This window comes from Schistocerca nitens, chromosome 6, assembly GCF_023898315.1.
Source record: "Schistocerca nitens isolate TAMUIC-IGC-003100 chromosome 6, iqSchNite1.1, whole genome shotgun sequence".
In the NCBI taxonomy this organism is placed as follows: Eukaryota; Metazoa; Arthropoda; class Insecta; order Orthoptera; family Acrididae; genus Schistocerca; species Schistocerca nitens.
The window spans coordinates 306,961,405-306,979,372 of NC_064619.1; the positions used below are offsets into that span (position 1 = coordinate 306,961,405).

Below are 17,968 nucleotides of genomic sequence, written 5' to 3' on the forward strand. Positions count from 1 at the left end.
CGATACTAGGATCATGTCACTAACGTGTAAGTCCTAAAAAGAGCGCGTGTCAACAACATCAGCTAAGACGATTGAGACATGTCCGCTGTATGAATGACAGTAGACTTTCCCTGGAAGTTCTTTGTCGCGAAAAGTACTCTGGTGCGAGTACCGAGGAGTTTTAGTGACGCGTTACAATGATAAACTTAAATGCAACGTGATGAGGATCCAGCTCACTCCAGACCCGGGAGGATAAAGAAGACAATAAATGTTGGTGCCGAACTGTCTCTACAGTTGTTGCAGATATAAAGAAGTCAAGCGAGGAACGCGGAATCTTCGCACAACTCAACCACTTTCATCTCCAGCCACTGAGTGTGCTACTTGTGGGAGCCATTTCCACACGAAAGTGGACTGTGCAGTCACGGAAGAGATACACACTAACTGAGCTGGGTGTAATAAGATGAAAAGCACTTATACTTGGAGACGCCCGATAGACATTAATATAATTAAAAACAAAAAGAAAACAAAATGACGAGAAAATTCATTAACTACTCCATTGGTTGTCGTCCTAATCTGAGACATACGCTAGGGCTCCTCGGTGAAATTGTAACATAAATTTATATTAATGGCACAGTTCCTACAATATCCGCAGATACCGTACAACGACTTTGTATTAAAAAGTCCTCCTCTGTATTGGAATTACATCATGTACGTACGACTCCAGGTTGTGACGTAGGAACGACGACGTATGAAAGTTTGGGTTTGGCCGTGAGTCGTGCACGGATAGCCAAAGCGCTTAAGGCAACCACTCGCGTAAAGCGTGAAATCCGGGTTCGAGTGCCGTTGGGGCACACATTTTCCTGTCGTCAGTCCCTTATACAGCTGATGGTTGTTCGTAGTCTCAGCTGCGAATACAGTTCGTGTATTATCAGTTTACGTGTGGATCTGGATATTCCCAATTGAGTGACTACTGGTGTGTATTCTCTTGCTGCTTCTCCTTCAGTTTGGACTCTAGAAAGAGGACCTGTGTTGAGAATTCCGCTAGCGTTGTAAGGAGGGTGACGTATGACGGATTTCTTTGACTGCAAGTAAACAGGAATAAATGTAGTACAAGCTGAAGAGAACAAGGAAATATACGAAAAATATAGCATAGGGTGCGCGAGTATGTTCAGAAATAGATTCCAAGGCCAGCATATTTATATTCCGTAATGTTACACGCTTTTAAAGGCGTGCAATACTAATTTTTGTAATGTGAGTCAAGAACGCACTGCACTAGGCTCCAGATAATAGGTATATTAAGTACTGATTTCCATTGCAATTATTCTTTAATGAAATTTATCGAAAACAATATATGTCACCTTCAAAACAACACCTCAGTTATTGGAATCAGCTCTAGGAACGGTAGCAACCTACATAAAATGTTGTATTTTGTTAAGAACTGCATTCTGTGGTATACAGCTAAAAGGTATATTTTATCGGAGACGATCGATTACGGTCTAGAATCAGACAGTCATCGGGCCCAAAAACCGTCTCCGCTATGCATCTGCATAATTGGAATAATAATAAATGCATACCTGAGATGGTTTTTCGACCCAAAGATGGTCTGATCATAACCCGAAATCGATCGTGCCTAATTAAACACACCTTTACAGATGTGTATTCCATATTGCAGTTCTTAACATTAATTAAAGCTATACAGCGCTACGTCTACAAAGTATTTCTTTTACTTTGCTTCAGAATGGTTTCCTACATTCAGACACGTTTTATTTATAACTTGTTTGTAACTATAAAATGTTAAGGTGTTGGTAAACTACAGTTTAAAAGAAGCCTAAAGCATTAATTTATACCCATCTCTTTCCTCTCCACCGATAAATTGTTTATCAGAACCAATATCATATCTCACTTAACTTACGTTCTATACAATGTCTTGTGTTGCGGTGTAGTAAATGCTGTAAAATTTCTTTGCATTTTATGATGTTTGCCTACAACAACATAAGAATTTTCCTATGCTCCCTACCATGAATACGTTTATATGTTCGTGAAAAGCTTTTGTTTAAAATATTTGACAAATTTAACATCTTTCAGGACTATATTGCTTAGAATCTGTGAAAACAACATTAACATATTAGTTCTTTTGTAAATATAGTATGTTTGTTTTTCTAACATGTTACACACCCTCTAGGATATCAGTATGGGTCTGTTGTCTTTGTCGTCCCAGTCCAGAGACTGGTCTGATGCAGCTCCCCACGCAAGTCTACACTTACAAACCTCTTCACATCTCTATGACTACTCCAGTCTACAACTACCTGAAACTGCTTACAGCACTCATTGCCTAGTCTCCCTCTACAGTTTTTACCCCCCATTCTTACCTCCATTATCAAATTCACAATTTGTTCACTCCTCATGATGTGTCTGTTCTATCAACCGATCACTTCTTTCAGTCAAATTGTCCCATAATTTTCTCTTTTTTCCCATCTACATTCAGTATATCCTAATTAATTATTCGAGCTACTCATCTAACCTTCAGCGTTTCATTTGTTTTTTGTCTGAACGGTTCATCGTCCACATTTTGATAGTTTACTAGGCTACACTCGAGACACAACCTTCAGAAAAAACAAAAGATATCCTAATACTTAAAAGTGTAATCCATGTTTACTAATGTCTAATTCTCAGAAACACTTTTCCTTCTACTGGCAGTGTACTTTTTGTATCTTCTCTCCTTCAGTCCTTATCAGTCACTTCGTTCTCTATACACAGTAACTCATATTCCACTTCTAGTGCCTCGTTTCCTAAAGTAATTGCCTCAGCATGTGGCGCCTCTTTATGAATCTCTTAGTATTTTAAGAGAGAGTCTCCATTTTTAAAGTAATTTTAGGTGTATATAATGAAAATGAATTTATCTTACAATGATATGATTTACGTACATTTCCATGTTCGTCTAAGAGTAACAACACATTAAGGAACAGAGCTCCAAGGACTTTTTTTCATTTTTCATGTCACATTACCATGTAATAGAATGAATCGTTCATTACTGCCTCCGTTCAGATTGAAATCTCATCTGAAACCACTCCTGTACTAATAAATGTAGGTTTCTTGCTCTAACTGGAATAATAATAGAATGAAATTTTCACTCTGCAGCGGAATGTGCGCTGATATGAAACTTCCTGGGAGATCAAAAGTGTGTGCCGGACCAAGACTCGAACTCGGGACCTTTGGCTTTCGCGGGCAAGTGCTCTACCATCTTTTTTTTTTTTTTTAATTTTGTTCAGTACTGTCCGTTGCGTTTGTTCTGGGCGGATGTAAGGTGGCATCTGTTCAGGTTGATCGTTGATTCCTTTACTCAATTTTTTTAACCACAGAAGGCAAGCAGCTCTCTGTCCGAACACGCCCTCTCCCCACAGCTTCAGTTCTGCCATTATCTCGTCTCCAAACTTCACAGAACTAATAATAATTGAAAAGGTCTATTTAACATTACCCACCTTTCTACTATCCTAAAGAATTACAGGTAAATGTGGCCACCAGATTGTGCTACTGAAAGCTAGTGTGGATTTGCGTAATACAGTTAATTTACTTTCATTTTTAATAGAAATTTCTTGTATCTACCGTTTATCAGAAGCTGCACATAGTTTTCTAACTTTGACGTTCGATACTTTTCTTAAACCACGCTGTCTAGACTGTCAGTAACAGGTTTTTCAAACGCAACAACACAAGCCGAAGCTACTCAGTAATTTTGCCTTGAGCATAAAATCTGTTCGTTTTAAGAAAAAAGATATTAAATCAAAATAAAAATTAAAAAGAATTTCCAACGAGCAGTCTTTGATAACAGTTAAGTGCTTGATTCAGAAGTACTATTTAACTCAGATAATCATTTCCTCAGTTACAATGAATTTGAATGCAATATAACTTCAGCCCAATGAAATAATGATTCTTGTTGTAAGATAAACTTTAGTCAGTTATGAGATCAGATGATTATTCGATCACGTCAAATTCACCTTGCTTCATCTTAATTTATATGCATTTCATAATATCTTTTCATTACACTATCCATTCCATTCAACTGATGTTCCAGATCCTTTGCCGTCTCTGACAGAATGACAGCGTCATCGGTGAACTTCCAAGATTTTATTTCTTCTTCCTGAATCTTACCTTCCTTTTCAAATTTCTCATTGCTTGACTTTACTATTTGCTCAGTGGGTCTACAGAACGAATGGTGTATTTAATTTAACCTTATCCGCGTGAAAATTGTAGCGGACATGTCTCTAAATGCTCAAATTAGTTACTTCTCGTTAAATCCCTTTTCGTCTTACAAGAAATATCTCAGAGCTTTTATACGACTTTGTTATTATTAATCGACAATATTTGATTGCGGCAATAATGATGACTAAAGTATGAATTCTGTGGCGCATTCCTGTACAGAACTCGACGAGATACTAACGTCAAAACGCGTCCCATACACTCTTCAGTAGTGAACCCGCACCGGCACTTGCAACTTGATGTATACTATTTCACAATATAGGGTGGCAATGAAACTTTTGCCGTCAACTAGTACTTTCATGTTAGTTTCATAGCGGCGAACACGTTCCCCTAGCAGCATGAATCTACGAGCACGACAAGTGCGTGGTGGAAAGAACGCGGTTCGGTGCCTCATAAAAGTGTTCTGTTGTGAATTTCACAGAATAAGGCTTGTCTGGTGCTTGACAAATCCTGGCGCTGTGACGGGCCGTCTGCGCAGCGATTACCCTAGCCAGACGCGCACTGCTGACCATGATGAAAGCTGGCCGTCATCGCCAAGAGTCACACACGTGAACACTTGTCTTGTCTTCTGGCACGAAAGTTGCTTGTAGCTTGTCCCATCTGTCAACGCAACCTCGTTTCTAATTACGGCCTACTTACGCAAAACAGGCAGACTGCGAGACAGAATCTTTTTTAAAAATTATCATAGGAACTGATAAGGGCGCTCGAAATACAGGACATGTTTATAATAACAGCTTCTGAGAAAAATATGGTGTCCGATATAACCAACACTGGAAGCACAAATAATTTTAACGAAGCAGACTCAATGTGTATAAGAGACTAGTGTGAAATAGAGGAACAAGTTCTTCCACCACCTGTCCATTCTCCCACAACTTACTACTCGAAAGTGTAATTTTGCTACGTGTGATGTCTACATCTACACCTACATTTATACTCCGCAAGCCACCCAACGGTGTGTGGCGGAGGGCACTTAACGTGCCACTGTCATTACCTCCCTTTCCTGTTCCAGTCGCGTATGGTTCGCGGGAAGAACGACTGTCTGAAAGCCTTCGTGTGCGCTCTAATCTCTCTAATTTTACATTCGTGATCTCCTCGGGAGGTATAAGTAGGGGGAAGCAATATATTCGATACCTCATCCAGAAACGCACCCTCTCGAAACCTGGCGAGCAAGCTACACCGCGATGCAGAGCGCCTCTCTTGCAGAGTCTGCCACTTGAGTTTACTAAACATCTCCGTAACGCTATCACGGTTACAAAATAACCCTGTGACGAAACGCGCCGCTCTTCTTTGGATCTTCTCTACCTCCTCCGCCAACCCGATCTGGTACGGATCCCACACTGATGAGCAATACTCAAGTATAGGTCGAACGAGTGTTTTGTAAGCCACCTCCTTTGTTGATGGACTACATTTTCTAAGCACTCTCCCAATGAATCTCAACCTGGTACCCGACTTACCAACAATTAATTTTATATGATCATTCCACTTCAAATCGTTCCGCACGCATACTCCCAGATATTTTACAGAAGTAACTGCTACCAGTGTTTGTTCCGCTATCATATAATTATACAATAAAGGATCCTTCTTTCTGTGTATTCGCAATACATTACATTTGTCTATGTTAAGGGACAGTTGCCACTCCCTGCACCAAGTGCCTATCCGCTGCAGATCTTCCTCCATTTCGCTACAATTTTCTAATGCTGCAACTTCTCTGTATACTACAGCATCATCCGCGAAAAGCCGCATGGAACTTCCGACACTATCTACTACGTCATTCATATATATTGTGAAAAGCAATGGTCCCATAACACTCCCCTGTGGCACGCCAGAGGTTACTTTAACGTCTGTAGACGTCTCTCCATTGATAACAACATGCTGTGTTCTGTTTGCTAAAAACTCTTCAATCCAGCCACACAGCTGGTCTGATATTCCGTAGGCTCTTACTTTGTTTATCAGGCGACAGTGCGGAACTGTATCGAACGCCTTTCGGAAGTCAAGAAAAATAGCATCTACCTGGGCGCCTGTATCTAATATTTTCTGGGTCTCATGAACAAATAAAGCGAGTTGGGTCTCACACGATCGCTGTTTCCGGAATCCATGTTGATTCCTACATAGTAGATTCTGGGTTTCCAAAAACGACATGATACTCGAGCAAAAAACATGTTCTAAAATTCTACAACATATCGACGTCAGAGATATAGGTCTATAGTTTTGCGCATCTGCTCGACGACCCTTCTTGAAGACTGGGACTACCTGTGCTCTTTTCCAATCATTTGGAACCCTCCGTTACTCTAGAGACTTGCGGTACATGGCTGTTAGAAAGGGGGCAAGTTCTTTCGCGACTCTGTGTAGAATCGAATTGGTATCCCGTCAGGTCCAGTGGACTTTCCTCTGTTGAATGATTCCACTTGCTTTTCTATTATTTCGATGTCAGCCATTTTTTTGTTTGTGCGAGGATTTAGAGAAGGAAATGCAGTGCGGTCTTCCTCTGTGAAACAGCTTTGGAAAAAGGTGTTTAGTATTTCAGCTTTACGCGTGTCATCCTCTGTTTCAATGCCATCATCATCCCGGAGTGTCTGGATATGCTGTTTCGAGCCACTTACTGATTTAACGTAAGACCAGAACTTCCTAGGATTTTCTGTCAAGTCGGTACATAGAATTTTACTTTCGAATTCACTGAACGCTTCACGCATAGGCCTCCTTACGCTAACTTTGACATCGTTTAGCTTCTGTTTGTCTGAGAGGTTTTGGCTGCGTTTAAACTTGGAGTGAAGCTCTCTTTGCTTTCGCAGTAGTTTCCTAACTTTGTTGTTGTACCACGGTGGGTTTTTCCCGTCCCTCACAGTTTTACTCGGCACGTACCTGTCTAAAACGCATTTTACGATTGCCTTGAACTTTTTCCATAAACACTCAACATTGTCAGTGTCGGAACAGAAATTTTCGTTTTGATCTGTTAGGTAGTCTGAAATCTGCCTTCTATTACTCTTGCTAAACAGATAAACCTTCCTTCCTTTTTTTATATTCCTATTAACTTCCATATTCAGGGATGCTGCAACGGCCTTATGATCACTGATTCCCTGTTCTGCACATACAGAGTCGAAAAGTTCGGGTCTGTTTGTTATCAGTAGGTCCAAGATGTTATCTTCACGAGTCGGTTCTCTGTTTAATTGCTCGAGGTAATTTTCGGATAGTGCACTCAGTATAATGTCACTCGATGCTCTGTCCCTACCACCCGTCCTAAACATCCGAGTGTCCCAGTCTATATCTGGTAAATTGAATTTCCACCTAAGACTATAACATGCTGAGAAAATTTATGTGAAATATATTCCAAATTTTCTCTCAGTTGTTCTGCCACTAATGCTGCTAAGTCGGGAGGTCGGTAAAAGGAGCCAATTATTAACCTAGCTCGGTTGTTGAGTGTAACCTCCACCCATAATAATTCACAGGAACTATCCACTTCTACTTCACTACAGGATAAACTACTACTAACAGCGTCGAACACTCCACCACCGGTTGCATGCAATCTATCCTTTCTAAACACCGTCTGTACCTTTGTAAAAATTTCGGCAGAATTTATCTCTGGCTTCAGCCAGCTTTCTGCACCTATAACGATTTCAGCTTCGGTGCTTTCTATCAGCGCTTGAAGTTCCGGTACTTTACCAACGCAGCTTCGACAGTTGACAATTACAGTACCGATTGCTGCTTGGTCCCCGCATGTCCTGACTTTGCCCCGCACCCGTTGAGGCTGTTGCCCTTTCTGTACTTGCCCAAGGCCATCTAACCTAAAAAACCGCCCAGCCCGCGCCACACAACCCCTGCTACCCGTGTAGCCGCTTGTTGCGTGTAGTGGACTCCTGACCTATCCAGCGGAACCCGAAACCCCACCACCCTATGGCGCAAGTCGAGGAATCTGCAGCCCACACGGTCGCAGAACCGTCTCAGCCTCTGATTCAGACCCTCCACTCGGCTCTGTACCAAAGGTCCGCAGTCAGTCCTGTCGACGATGCTGAAGATGGTGAGCTCTGCTTTCATCCCGCTAGCGAGACTGGCAGTCTTCACCAAATCAGATAGCCGCCGGAAGCCAGAAAGGATTTCCTCCGATCCATAGCGACACACATCATTGTTGCCGACATGAGCGACCACCTGCAGATGGGTGCACCCTGTACCCTTCATGGCATCCGGAAGGACCCTTTCCACATCTGGAATGACTCCCCCTGGTATGCACATGGAGTGCACATTGGTTTTCTTCCCCTCTCTTGCTGCCATTTCCCTAAGGGGCCCCATTACGCGCCTGACGTTGGAGCTCCCATCTACCAGTAAGCCCACCCTCTGCAACCGCCCGGATCTTGCAGACTGAGGGGCAACCTCTGGAACAGGACAAGCAGCCATGTCAGGCCGAAGGTCAGTATCAGCCTGAGACAGAGCCTGAAACCGGTTCGTCAGACAAACTGGAGAGGCCTTCCGTTCAGCCCTCCGGAATGTCTTTCGCCCCCTGCCACACCTTGAGACGACCTCCCACTGTACCACAGGTGAGGGATCAGCCTCAATGCGGGCAGTATCCCGGGTGACCGAAGCCATCACTGCCTGAAGCTGGGAGCGAAGGGATGCCAACTCAGCCTGCATCCGAACACAGCAGTTGCAGTTCCTATCCATGCTAAAAACTGTTGTGCAAAGAACGTCTGAACTAATCTACAGAGAGCGCAAACAAATCGACAAAATTTAAACGGTTATTAAAATACAAGATTGCCTAGTAAATGCAGTAATGCTGCTACTTGCGCACTGCTAACACACTGCTCGGCGGCGGAAAGAGCATACGCGATTTTACACTATTCAGGTACTAAAACGCAATGCTACAACTCTCAAATACTATAATACGCCCGAAATTTATGAATTAAACAATGCAAGTCCCAAAAACACGCAAAGAAATTAAGAATTAAACTATGTAACAAATGAGTGAGCTAGGAGTATACGACTTGCTGCTGCAGCTGCTTATCCAACGGCGGCAGGGAGCACACTAAGTGGAAATACGAACGAACTTGTTATCAGTTTAACGCATGTATTTTCAACAGTTTCATTAGATGTTACCTGAAGTTGCTGCTTGCTGATTGCGTCTAATGAGTTGGCTCAGTGCGGAAATGAAGGACTAGTCTTGCGAAGGATATGTATATAGATCACAGAATTGTCACGCATTTTATGCTTCTTTCAAGAGTACTAAGGAAACACATGTTGGTTTCCAGGAGGAAGCCTTGGTCCGTTTCTGGCAGAAAGTTATTGTTTGCCTTTAGTGAACAGCATGCAAGAAGTACCCAAACAAAACTATGCGATATCCTACTATGATATTATTTCGATTTCATCCTGGTAATTCAAATGACAGAACAGAAACAGTGCTGAATGCCTTATTAGATCCTAAACAAAGGTTATCTTTGAAGAAACGATTAACCACTGCGAAGTAAAGAATGTCTGTTGCAAAAATTATTGCAATTAACAGTCGAGACAAATATTATAGGAAATACAAGAGTTGCCAAGAAAGTAATGCACGGAAATTTTTTCTCAGCCAAAAACAATGCTTCGAATGAAAAACGTTACGTATGTTATTATTTGAAGCCTCCTGAGTTAGCGCACCAAGTTTCCGTCACTTCCGACAGATAGTTTAGCTGCAGGTCAGTTACGAAATGGCGTCTATAGATATGTACGTACAGGCAACGTGCCGTCATTGAATTTCTCACTGCAGAGAAAGTAACTGTGAGGAATATTCACAAACGCTTGTGCAAAGTCTATGAAGCATCTGCTGTCGACAGAAAAGCAGTTACTTGCTGGGCACCGAGAATGAGGTCACCAGAAGGCGGTTCGGCAAAGCTCCATGATTTGCAGCGGTCGGAGAGACCATCCACGGCTGTCACACCTGACATGTTGCAACGAGCTGATGTTGTCATACTCGAGGACAAACGCGTAACGACTCGGCAGTCAGCGCTGCATCTGTCAATTAGCAAAGGAAGTGTGGCTGCAATCATCCGCACTCTTGGATATTCAAAAGTGTGTGCAAGATGGGTCCCGCGGTGTCTAACGGCGGATCACAAATTAGAAAGAAAAACATTTGTCTTTGTTTGTTGAACGTTTTAAAGCTGAGGGGGTTTGGCTGGCTCTGAGCACTATGGGACTTAACTTCTGAGGTCATCAGTCCCCTAGAACTTAGAACTACTTAAACCTAACTAACCTAAGGACATCACGCACATCCATGCCCGAGGCAGGATTCGAACCTGCGACCGTAGCGGTCGCGCGGTTCCAGACTGTAGCGCCTAGAACCGCTCGGCCACTCTGGCCGGCTGAGGGGGTTTGTTGAACGTTTTAAAGCTGAGGGGGAGTCCTTCTTGTCCCGGATTGTGACAGGTGATGAAACCTGGGTTCACCATTTTGAGCCCTAAACAAAACGACAGCCAATGGAATGGAGCCATTCCTACTCCCCACAGAAGAAAAAATTCAAAGCAATTGCTTCCGCCGGTAAAGTCATGATCTGGGACTGTGAAGGTGTGATTGTCTTTGATGTGATGCTAAGAGGCGGTACCATTAATTCAGAAGCATATTTCAACACATTAACAAAACTGAAGATGCGCTTCCGGCGACTTCGGCGCCACAGGAGCCAGAAGATGTTATGCTGCAACACGATGTTGCTCGGCCCCACACAAGTCTGAAGACTGCTGAACACACCTCATAACAGGGTCGGACAGTATTACCCCATCCATCCTACAGCCCTGACCTCGCCCACTTCCACTTCGTTGGGCTATTAAAGGATGCCACTCGTGGAAGATATTTTGATGACGATGAGGACGTGACTCACACAGTGAAGCAGTGGCTCCGTCCCCTGGACAAGGATTCGTACAGACAGGGCATACACGCCCTTGTTTCGCGCTGGAGGAAGCCATATAATGGGCTGGAGATTACGTGGAAGAATAGAATGTGTAGATAAAACACTGTTCTTTCGTGTGTGTAATTCTCATCTCGTTCAGTACAGAATTGTTGAAGCAAATAAAGTCGGTGCATTACTTTCTGGGCAACCCTCGTAACTGCCAAGGTAAATACGAGGCTTGCCCAGAAAGTAAGTTCCGAACGGTCGCGAAATGGACATCTCAGTGTAAACCTGATGAAGCTTCGCACAAACATATTGGGTAGTGTCTCTAGTATGACCGTCGATTGTATCAAGACGCTCTTTTCTGTTGTGAATGCATTGTGAGCGAGTAAAGGTGCCTAGAACAACGATGTCGCCCGCCAAGTAGGAGGGCCCGCTGAGAGGCTTCGCCTTAATCAATGCAGCCCACCCAACACAACCGCCACCCACTTCCTGCTTTACGGCAATTCTCAGCCGCACTCTGCAGGAGCAGTGAAGAAGCTCATGCAGCACATGGGAAGTGCTCGATCACCCACAACACAGCCCTAATTGGCTCGTCCTGAGTGTCATCTCTGTTCACATGAAACGCTGGATAGGAAGACAACACTTGGGCGCGGGCTACGCGCTATCGACCAGCGTAGAGAATTATCGGAAAGCACAGGCGGCTGCCTTCTATGACGACGGTGTTGGAAATTTGGTATAACGCTCCGACAAATGTCTAAGTTGGAGCGGCGACCATGTAGAGAAGTATCTGGAAAGTGTATCTAACTCTTGCAAATAAAATGTTTCTGATTTTCACTGTGGTTTCCATTTCCATACTTTCTGGACAACTCTCGTAAATCGTGAGGCAATACTTCTTAGCAAGGAGTCTGAAGTTCGTACAAAAACAGCAAGTTTACGAAATTTTTACACAAGCTTTCCTCGATCATTATCGCCTTAGTGCCATATGGAATATGAGACATGCACCGAGCGTCTGACAAATTAAATGCGTACTTACGGAACAGAACCTGTGGTACGTCATTGGACTGACACTCAGTTTCACGCTTCACGCAGGAAAATATCATCTGCAGCTCTCTAAAACCACTGCAGTCGACAAAGTCGTACACTATCTGACCAAAAGAATCCGGATGCATTACAGTGATAATTAATAAGAGGTGTGCCCACCCTTCGCCTTTTTGACAACCTGAATTCTGCTGGATACACTTCCAGTGAGCTGTCTGAATGCCTGTGGAGGAATGGCAGCCCTTTCTTCCTCAAGGGCTGAAACCATAAAGGGTGGGGATGTTGGGCGCTGGGTTATGGAGCGAAGTCGACGTTCTGACTCGTCTCAAAAGTGTCCCATTGGTTTCAGGTTGGGATTCTGCGTAGGATAATCCTTCTCAGGAATGTTGTTGCCAGAAATCATTGCAACATAGGAGGGTTGGAACTTTAATAGTGGCAACTACTTATTTACAGATCGTACAAAATAGATACGTGTTTCAAAGTTTTACTGGCCTTCAAACTAGTCACCAGCATTGTGTATAACCTGTTTCCAGCGAGTTGAACTTACTAGGGTTTAAGTCAGGGGAGTGCAGTAGGTGGTATAGCAGCCCCATCAGTCAAACAAATCAGTAACAGCTTGCACTGTACGTGCTTGAGCATTGTCCTGCAACATGATGTTCAGGTCATGCAGAAAGTGTCATCAGTTCTGTTTCTAAGCTGGTCGTAGGTTGTGTTCCAAAATTAAACAGCATAGAGACAGAAGTGATGACACTTTCTGCCGATACAATCATCATTTTCTAACAGGTTTTCTACTGTACGCAGTACACAATGCCGTAAAATTTGTTCACATCCCTCCACGCTTTAACAATTTCGTTACTGCAGTAAGGGGACCATATCCTCGTCACGAAAGACATCTTCACAAGGTCACACGCCTCCTGTGCACTTCACTGTTTACACTACTCGTGATGGTAGACTCCTTCAGGCATTCGAAAAACCAAACCCTTCAATCGGATTGCTTAAGGGTGTAGCGTGATTTATCGGAAATCGCTCGTGTCCGGGATCCACTGTCGTGTGGTGCCGCTGTTTGCAACACCTCAAGCGTCGCTTATCATTTACCACAGAAAGGCGTCGTTTGTGAGGAAGTCGTCGACCAATGTATCCCCACTCTTTTTAACTCTCTTTCTTTCTTTCGCTTATACCATAGTGCCGCAGCGATCGCAAGGTCGGCGTGGTTACAACGGATGTGGCAGTGTTACTGTGTAGGGATGGCCGGATGTGCCTTTCCTGCCGCCACCCTGTACCCCCCAGGACGGAATCAGTGTACCCCAACTGTCTGCGTCTAGTGTAAAGCGTGAAATAGTGCGGACGTGTTTCAAATGTCTGCAACGCGTGTAACTGAGGCGGAACGTGGGGACCAGCCCGGTATTCACCTAACGGGATGTGGAAAACCACCTAAAAGCCACATCCAGGCTGGCCGGCACTCCGGCCCTCGTCGTTAATCGCCGGGTGGATTCGATCCGGGGCCGGCGCGCCTACCCGAGTCCAGGAAGCAGCACGTTAGCGCTCTCGGCTACCCTGGCGGGTACTCTTTTTAACTCTCCACGCACGCACAACCGATTCCTTCCACAGATTTCAAGCGATGTTTTGCAGCCATCCTCCGCAATGCTCTACCGTCCCTCTCCGTCAGTACATGAGGTTTTCCTGGTCTTGGTTTAGTTGTGGTTGTTCCTCTACGTCTCCACTTCACCACCACATCAGCAGCAGCCCACTTGGGCAGCTTTTAGATGGGTTTAAATGTCTATCCCAGTTCCGTTACGACTGCTTGTGTGAAATTCCTAACTTCAGTGCCATCTCGTGGCGGGTTGGGGCGTTATCATCCTTGAAGGTTCAAAAACAGCTGCGTAGAAAGTTAAAGCACAAGCATTGCTGCTGTAGGAATCCTGTCCGCGACTGTAACAATACGTGTCTGACACTCGTCGGGAAATGGCAGTGAAGAACTGAGACAACGTCAAGTTTTTTGAGCCCTCCGGCGTTCATGGGGGAGAATTCGTCGAATTCGACATGAATACCGAAAGGGAATTTTCTGGTTGGTCTTTCATAACGACACCCCAGCCGACGAAGATTTTGCACGGATTTTTGGTCAACAAAGGGATCACAGCCCTGGATCACTTACCGTTTTCGCCGAATTTGTCCCAGCCGGCTTTTGCTTGTTTCCCAAACTGAAGATGGCAATGAAAGGACACAGTTATGACGCAGTTAAGTACATCCAAGAAAACTGTACAGTAGTACTAAAGCAGCTCCAAAAAAGAAATACAATGACTGTTTCAAAACACTTTTAGAACGATTTCAGTTATGTTTTGATTCAGGGGTAGACTATTTAGAATAAATACAGTGATTATGTGAACATAATCCATGACTTATTTTTCATAACCACAGTCCTAACGGAACTGGGATACACTGTGTATGTTACTCAGGTGCCGTGCAATGAGTAAGTGACTCTGCTCTCCTTGTAACGTGGGCATGTCATTTTGATTTTCGTAAGTTATCGATAAGAGCGTCAGACAGACAACAAGTTACATTACTGTTAAAAAACCTTTGGTCTTGTTGTAGTCCAGTCTTTGCCTCGTGCAGTCTGATACGTCCTTACTTGAAGTGTGGTAGGCGATGGACGTACGCAGTAGTGCTATGTTGACCTGTGGTTATATGCGCTGTTGGAGGATCTCAGTTGTTGATTTGCTGGCGATTCTGGCGAGAAAAATCCTATCATTGAACGGTTCACAGTAGCTCTCTCTCTCTCTCTGTGCTAGCTTCCTATTCGTAACGAATCCTATTACCGTTATTCCATTTACTGCTGCTGTTGATATTACCCTATACCTAAAGGATAGCAAGGACGAATGTTACGTACATACTGAAATGCGAAAACAATACATATTTATTTTTTTAAGAGAATAATTTTGAGGTAAGACTGCAGCACTGCGCAGCTAGTTTGTCGGAATGTTATTGTCAGCTAGTTAACGTGCTCAGAGCTGAGAGAAAGACAACCTCACTTCCCTGAGTCATGCGTTTACACATCAACTGATTAACCTGTTTGATTTTTATAAAAATTTTCTGTTAATACTGTGCCCTATTAAAATCATTGTTCACTTTGTTAAGCACAGTATTCTTTAGACCAATGTTATGTGTGAAGTTCACGCGAAGCTTTACCCTGTGTTCTTGAATGCATTTTTTTTTTTTTTGTTTTTGAGTCACCAAAATGGTTCAAATGGCTCTGAGCACTATGGGACTTAACTTCTGAGGTCATCAGTCCCCTAGAACTTAGAACTACTTAAACCTAACTAACCTAACATTACACACATCCGTGACCGAGGTAGGATTCGAACCTGTTACCGTAGCCGTCGTGCGGTTCCAGACTGTAGGGCTTAGAACCGCTCGGCCACTCCGGCCAGCTTCAGTCACCAGTCTTCTAACGGGTTTCATGTGGCCCGCCACGAAATTATTCCTTGTGCCAACCTCTTCATCTCAGAGTTGCATTTGCAACCTACCTCCTCAGTTATTGGCTGGATGTATTCCAGTCTCTGTCTTCCACTACAATTTTTGCCCTCTACAGCTCCCTTCCTCTGGTACGATGGAAGTCATTCCCCGATGACTTAACAGATGTCCTATCGTCATACATACTTAATTCTAAAATCGTTGTCTAGGAATCGTATTTCATGAAACAGCTTCTCCCCATCGCACAGTTTAAATAAAGTTTATCATTACGCATTACCACACTGCACCAAGTGGTATGCAAGAGTAGGAATATAGCTTGGAAATTTTACTTGAAAATAGAAATCTATTTTAGCCGTTGCCTGCTTGCTATTTGCTGTCGTGCTTTCGAGAAATCTGCAACAATGTTGTCAAGACGTGAGGTAAATGGAAATTTTGATTAGGCCCAGATAGGTGTTTTACTCCTGTTGCGCATATAATATAAATATAAGATGTATTCAGACCGGTTACTGTTCAGTTCAAATTAGGTTCTGTTTTGTCAAAGGTTAGCATACGAGTTTAGACTGAATAAATTCGTGGGTACATTGTTGTGGTAATACGCAGACTTTAGAGTGAGAGCTAAATTTGGGTTAAATTTCATATTGAAACATATACTAGTGAACTTACATCCTGACTGACACATTCTGCAGTTACTGTTTCCAACTGGAAACGCAGTACTCCTTGCCTCCTTTTATACTGGCGGGTCTGCCTGTCGTTACGTGTGGTGGCCTGTTCCACAGTACATGGGGCTTTCGGATAGTTTTGGTCTGGTGCTATGTAACTCGTCGCACTAGCATATTGCTTATGGAACAATGTGTAGACGCACGGCAGGTACGCGCGGAGGTCTCAGTGGTCGTAGCTGTGTTTACCTTAGGGAGTTTGAACCTCTTCCGGCGGCGCAGGAAGGAGCCGTTTTCGAACATGTTGATGGCGGCCGGGTGCAGCGTCCAGTAGGCGCCCTTGCCCGGCCTGTCGGGCCGGCGCGGCACTTTGACGAAGCAGTCGTTGAAGGAGAGGTTGTGCCGCAGCGAGTTCTGCCAGCGCTGAGTGTTGCGCCGGTAGTACGGGAAGCGGTCGGTGATGAAGCGGTAGATGTCCGCCAGCGGCAGCATCTTCTCGGGCGAGCTCCAGATGGCCATCGCCGTCAGCGAGATGTACGAGTAGGGCGGCTTCTGGTCGCCGTACGAGTCGCGGCTGGGGCGCGGCATGTCGCCGCCGCTGCATGCTCCCGCGACGCAGACGTCGACGCCCTCGCCGACGCCGACGCCGCCCCCGAACTCGCTCGCGCTGCGCGTGGGCGTTATTGTTGCCACCTGTGGCTGGCCACGCGCGCCTCCACTGCGATTCCCCGCGCTCTGAAAACCCACATCAACACATCAGCACTGCCGGGTTAGCGATTCTAAGCAAGCTAATAAGAAAGTAAAACATTTACGGAACGAGTCTCCATTCTGAGGCCGAGCGGACGCCAGTACCTGCCTCCGAAGGCGAGGGTGCCAAAGGCGCGTATGCGTATAATCATACAAAGCAGGCTTTCAAGGCCGATATTTGAGGTTTTGGTGAATTTAGTTTCGTGAGCATCAGGCAGTGGTCAAACGCATAACCTTTAGACTTCCAGTCCTGGAGATATCCTCAGAGGAACGACTCATGAAGCAGTACAGCGACAAACAATCTCAGCAAGCTGATCTATTTGTACGTAAGTACGCAACGGTCGGTTCGTGACGTCAGCAGACCGCTGCCCAAGATCGAGCAGTCGCGCCGACATGTTAAGGAGCTTCTATTGGGGAAGAGTTATTTAGCACTAAGTCCCACTATTTCTCTAATTACAGTCCTTCTTGTTTTGTGTCAAAGTAGTAGTACTAATTATCAAATATTGATAAGAAGGACAGATATTAGACAAGATGTGGGCTTAAGTGAAACATAGAACAAACAGTGCCAGTTGCCTCCCACTACAGGCTTACTGTTATTTAACATTGGAAAATCCAGGATGGAATGTTACAATTTTTTGAAAAGGATAGTTGCTACTCACCATATAGCGGAGACAGGCACAACAAAACGACTGAATTTAAGCTTTCGGGCAACAAGGCCTTTGTCACAAAAAGACGACACACACACACACGCACACACGCACACTCACTGCAGTGTGGCTTCAGCTGCCAGAGGCTGCAGTCATGTGTATGTGAGTTGCATTTGAGTGAGCGTGTGTTGCGTGTGTGTGTGTGTGTGTGTGTGTGTGTGTGTGTGTGTGTGTGTCGTCTGTTTTTGACAAAGGCCTTGTTGGCCGAAAGCTTGTATTGTAACAGTCTTTTTGTTATGCCTATCTGCGACTCAGCAACTCCGCTATATGGTGAG

General features: G+C 44.3%; 1 protein-coding gene across 1 annotated transcript in view; it reads right to left on the minus strand.

The window, feature by feature from the left end:
- LOC126263338 (forkhead box protein B2-like) overlaps positions 1-16,840 on the minus strand; it is a 62,682-nt gene extending 45,842 nt beyond the window's left edge. The window contains exon 1 of the mRNA XM_049960427.1: positions 16,489-16,840. Within this exon, the coding sequence (XP_049816384.1) occupies positions 16,489-16,827 (339 nt within the window). The 5' untranslated portion in view covers positions 16,828-16,840. The remainder of the gene's footprint in view (positions 1-16,488) is intronic.
- Positions 16,841-17,968: the final 1,128 nt, after the last annotated feature.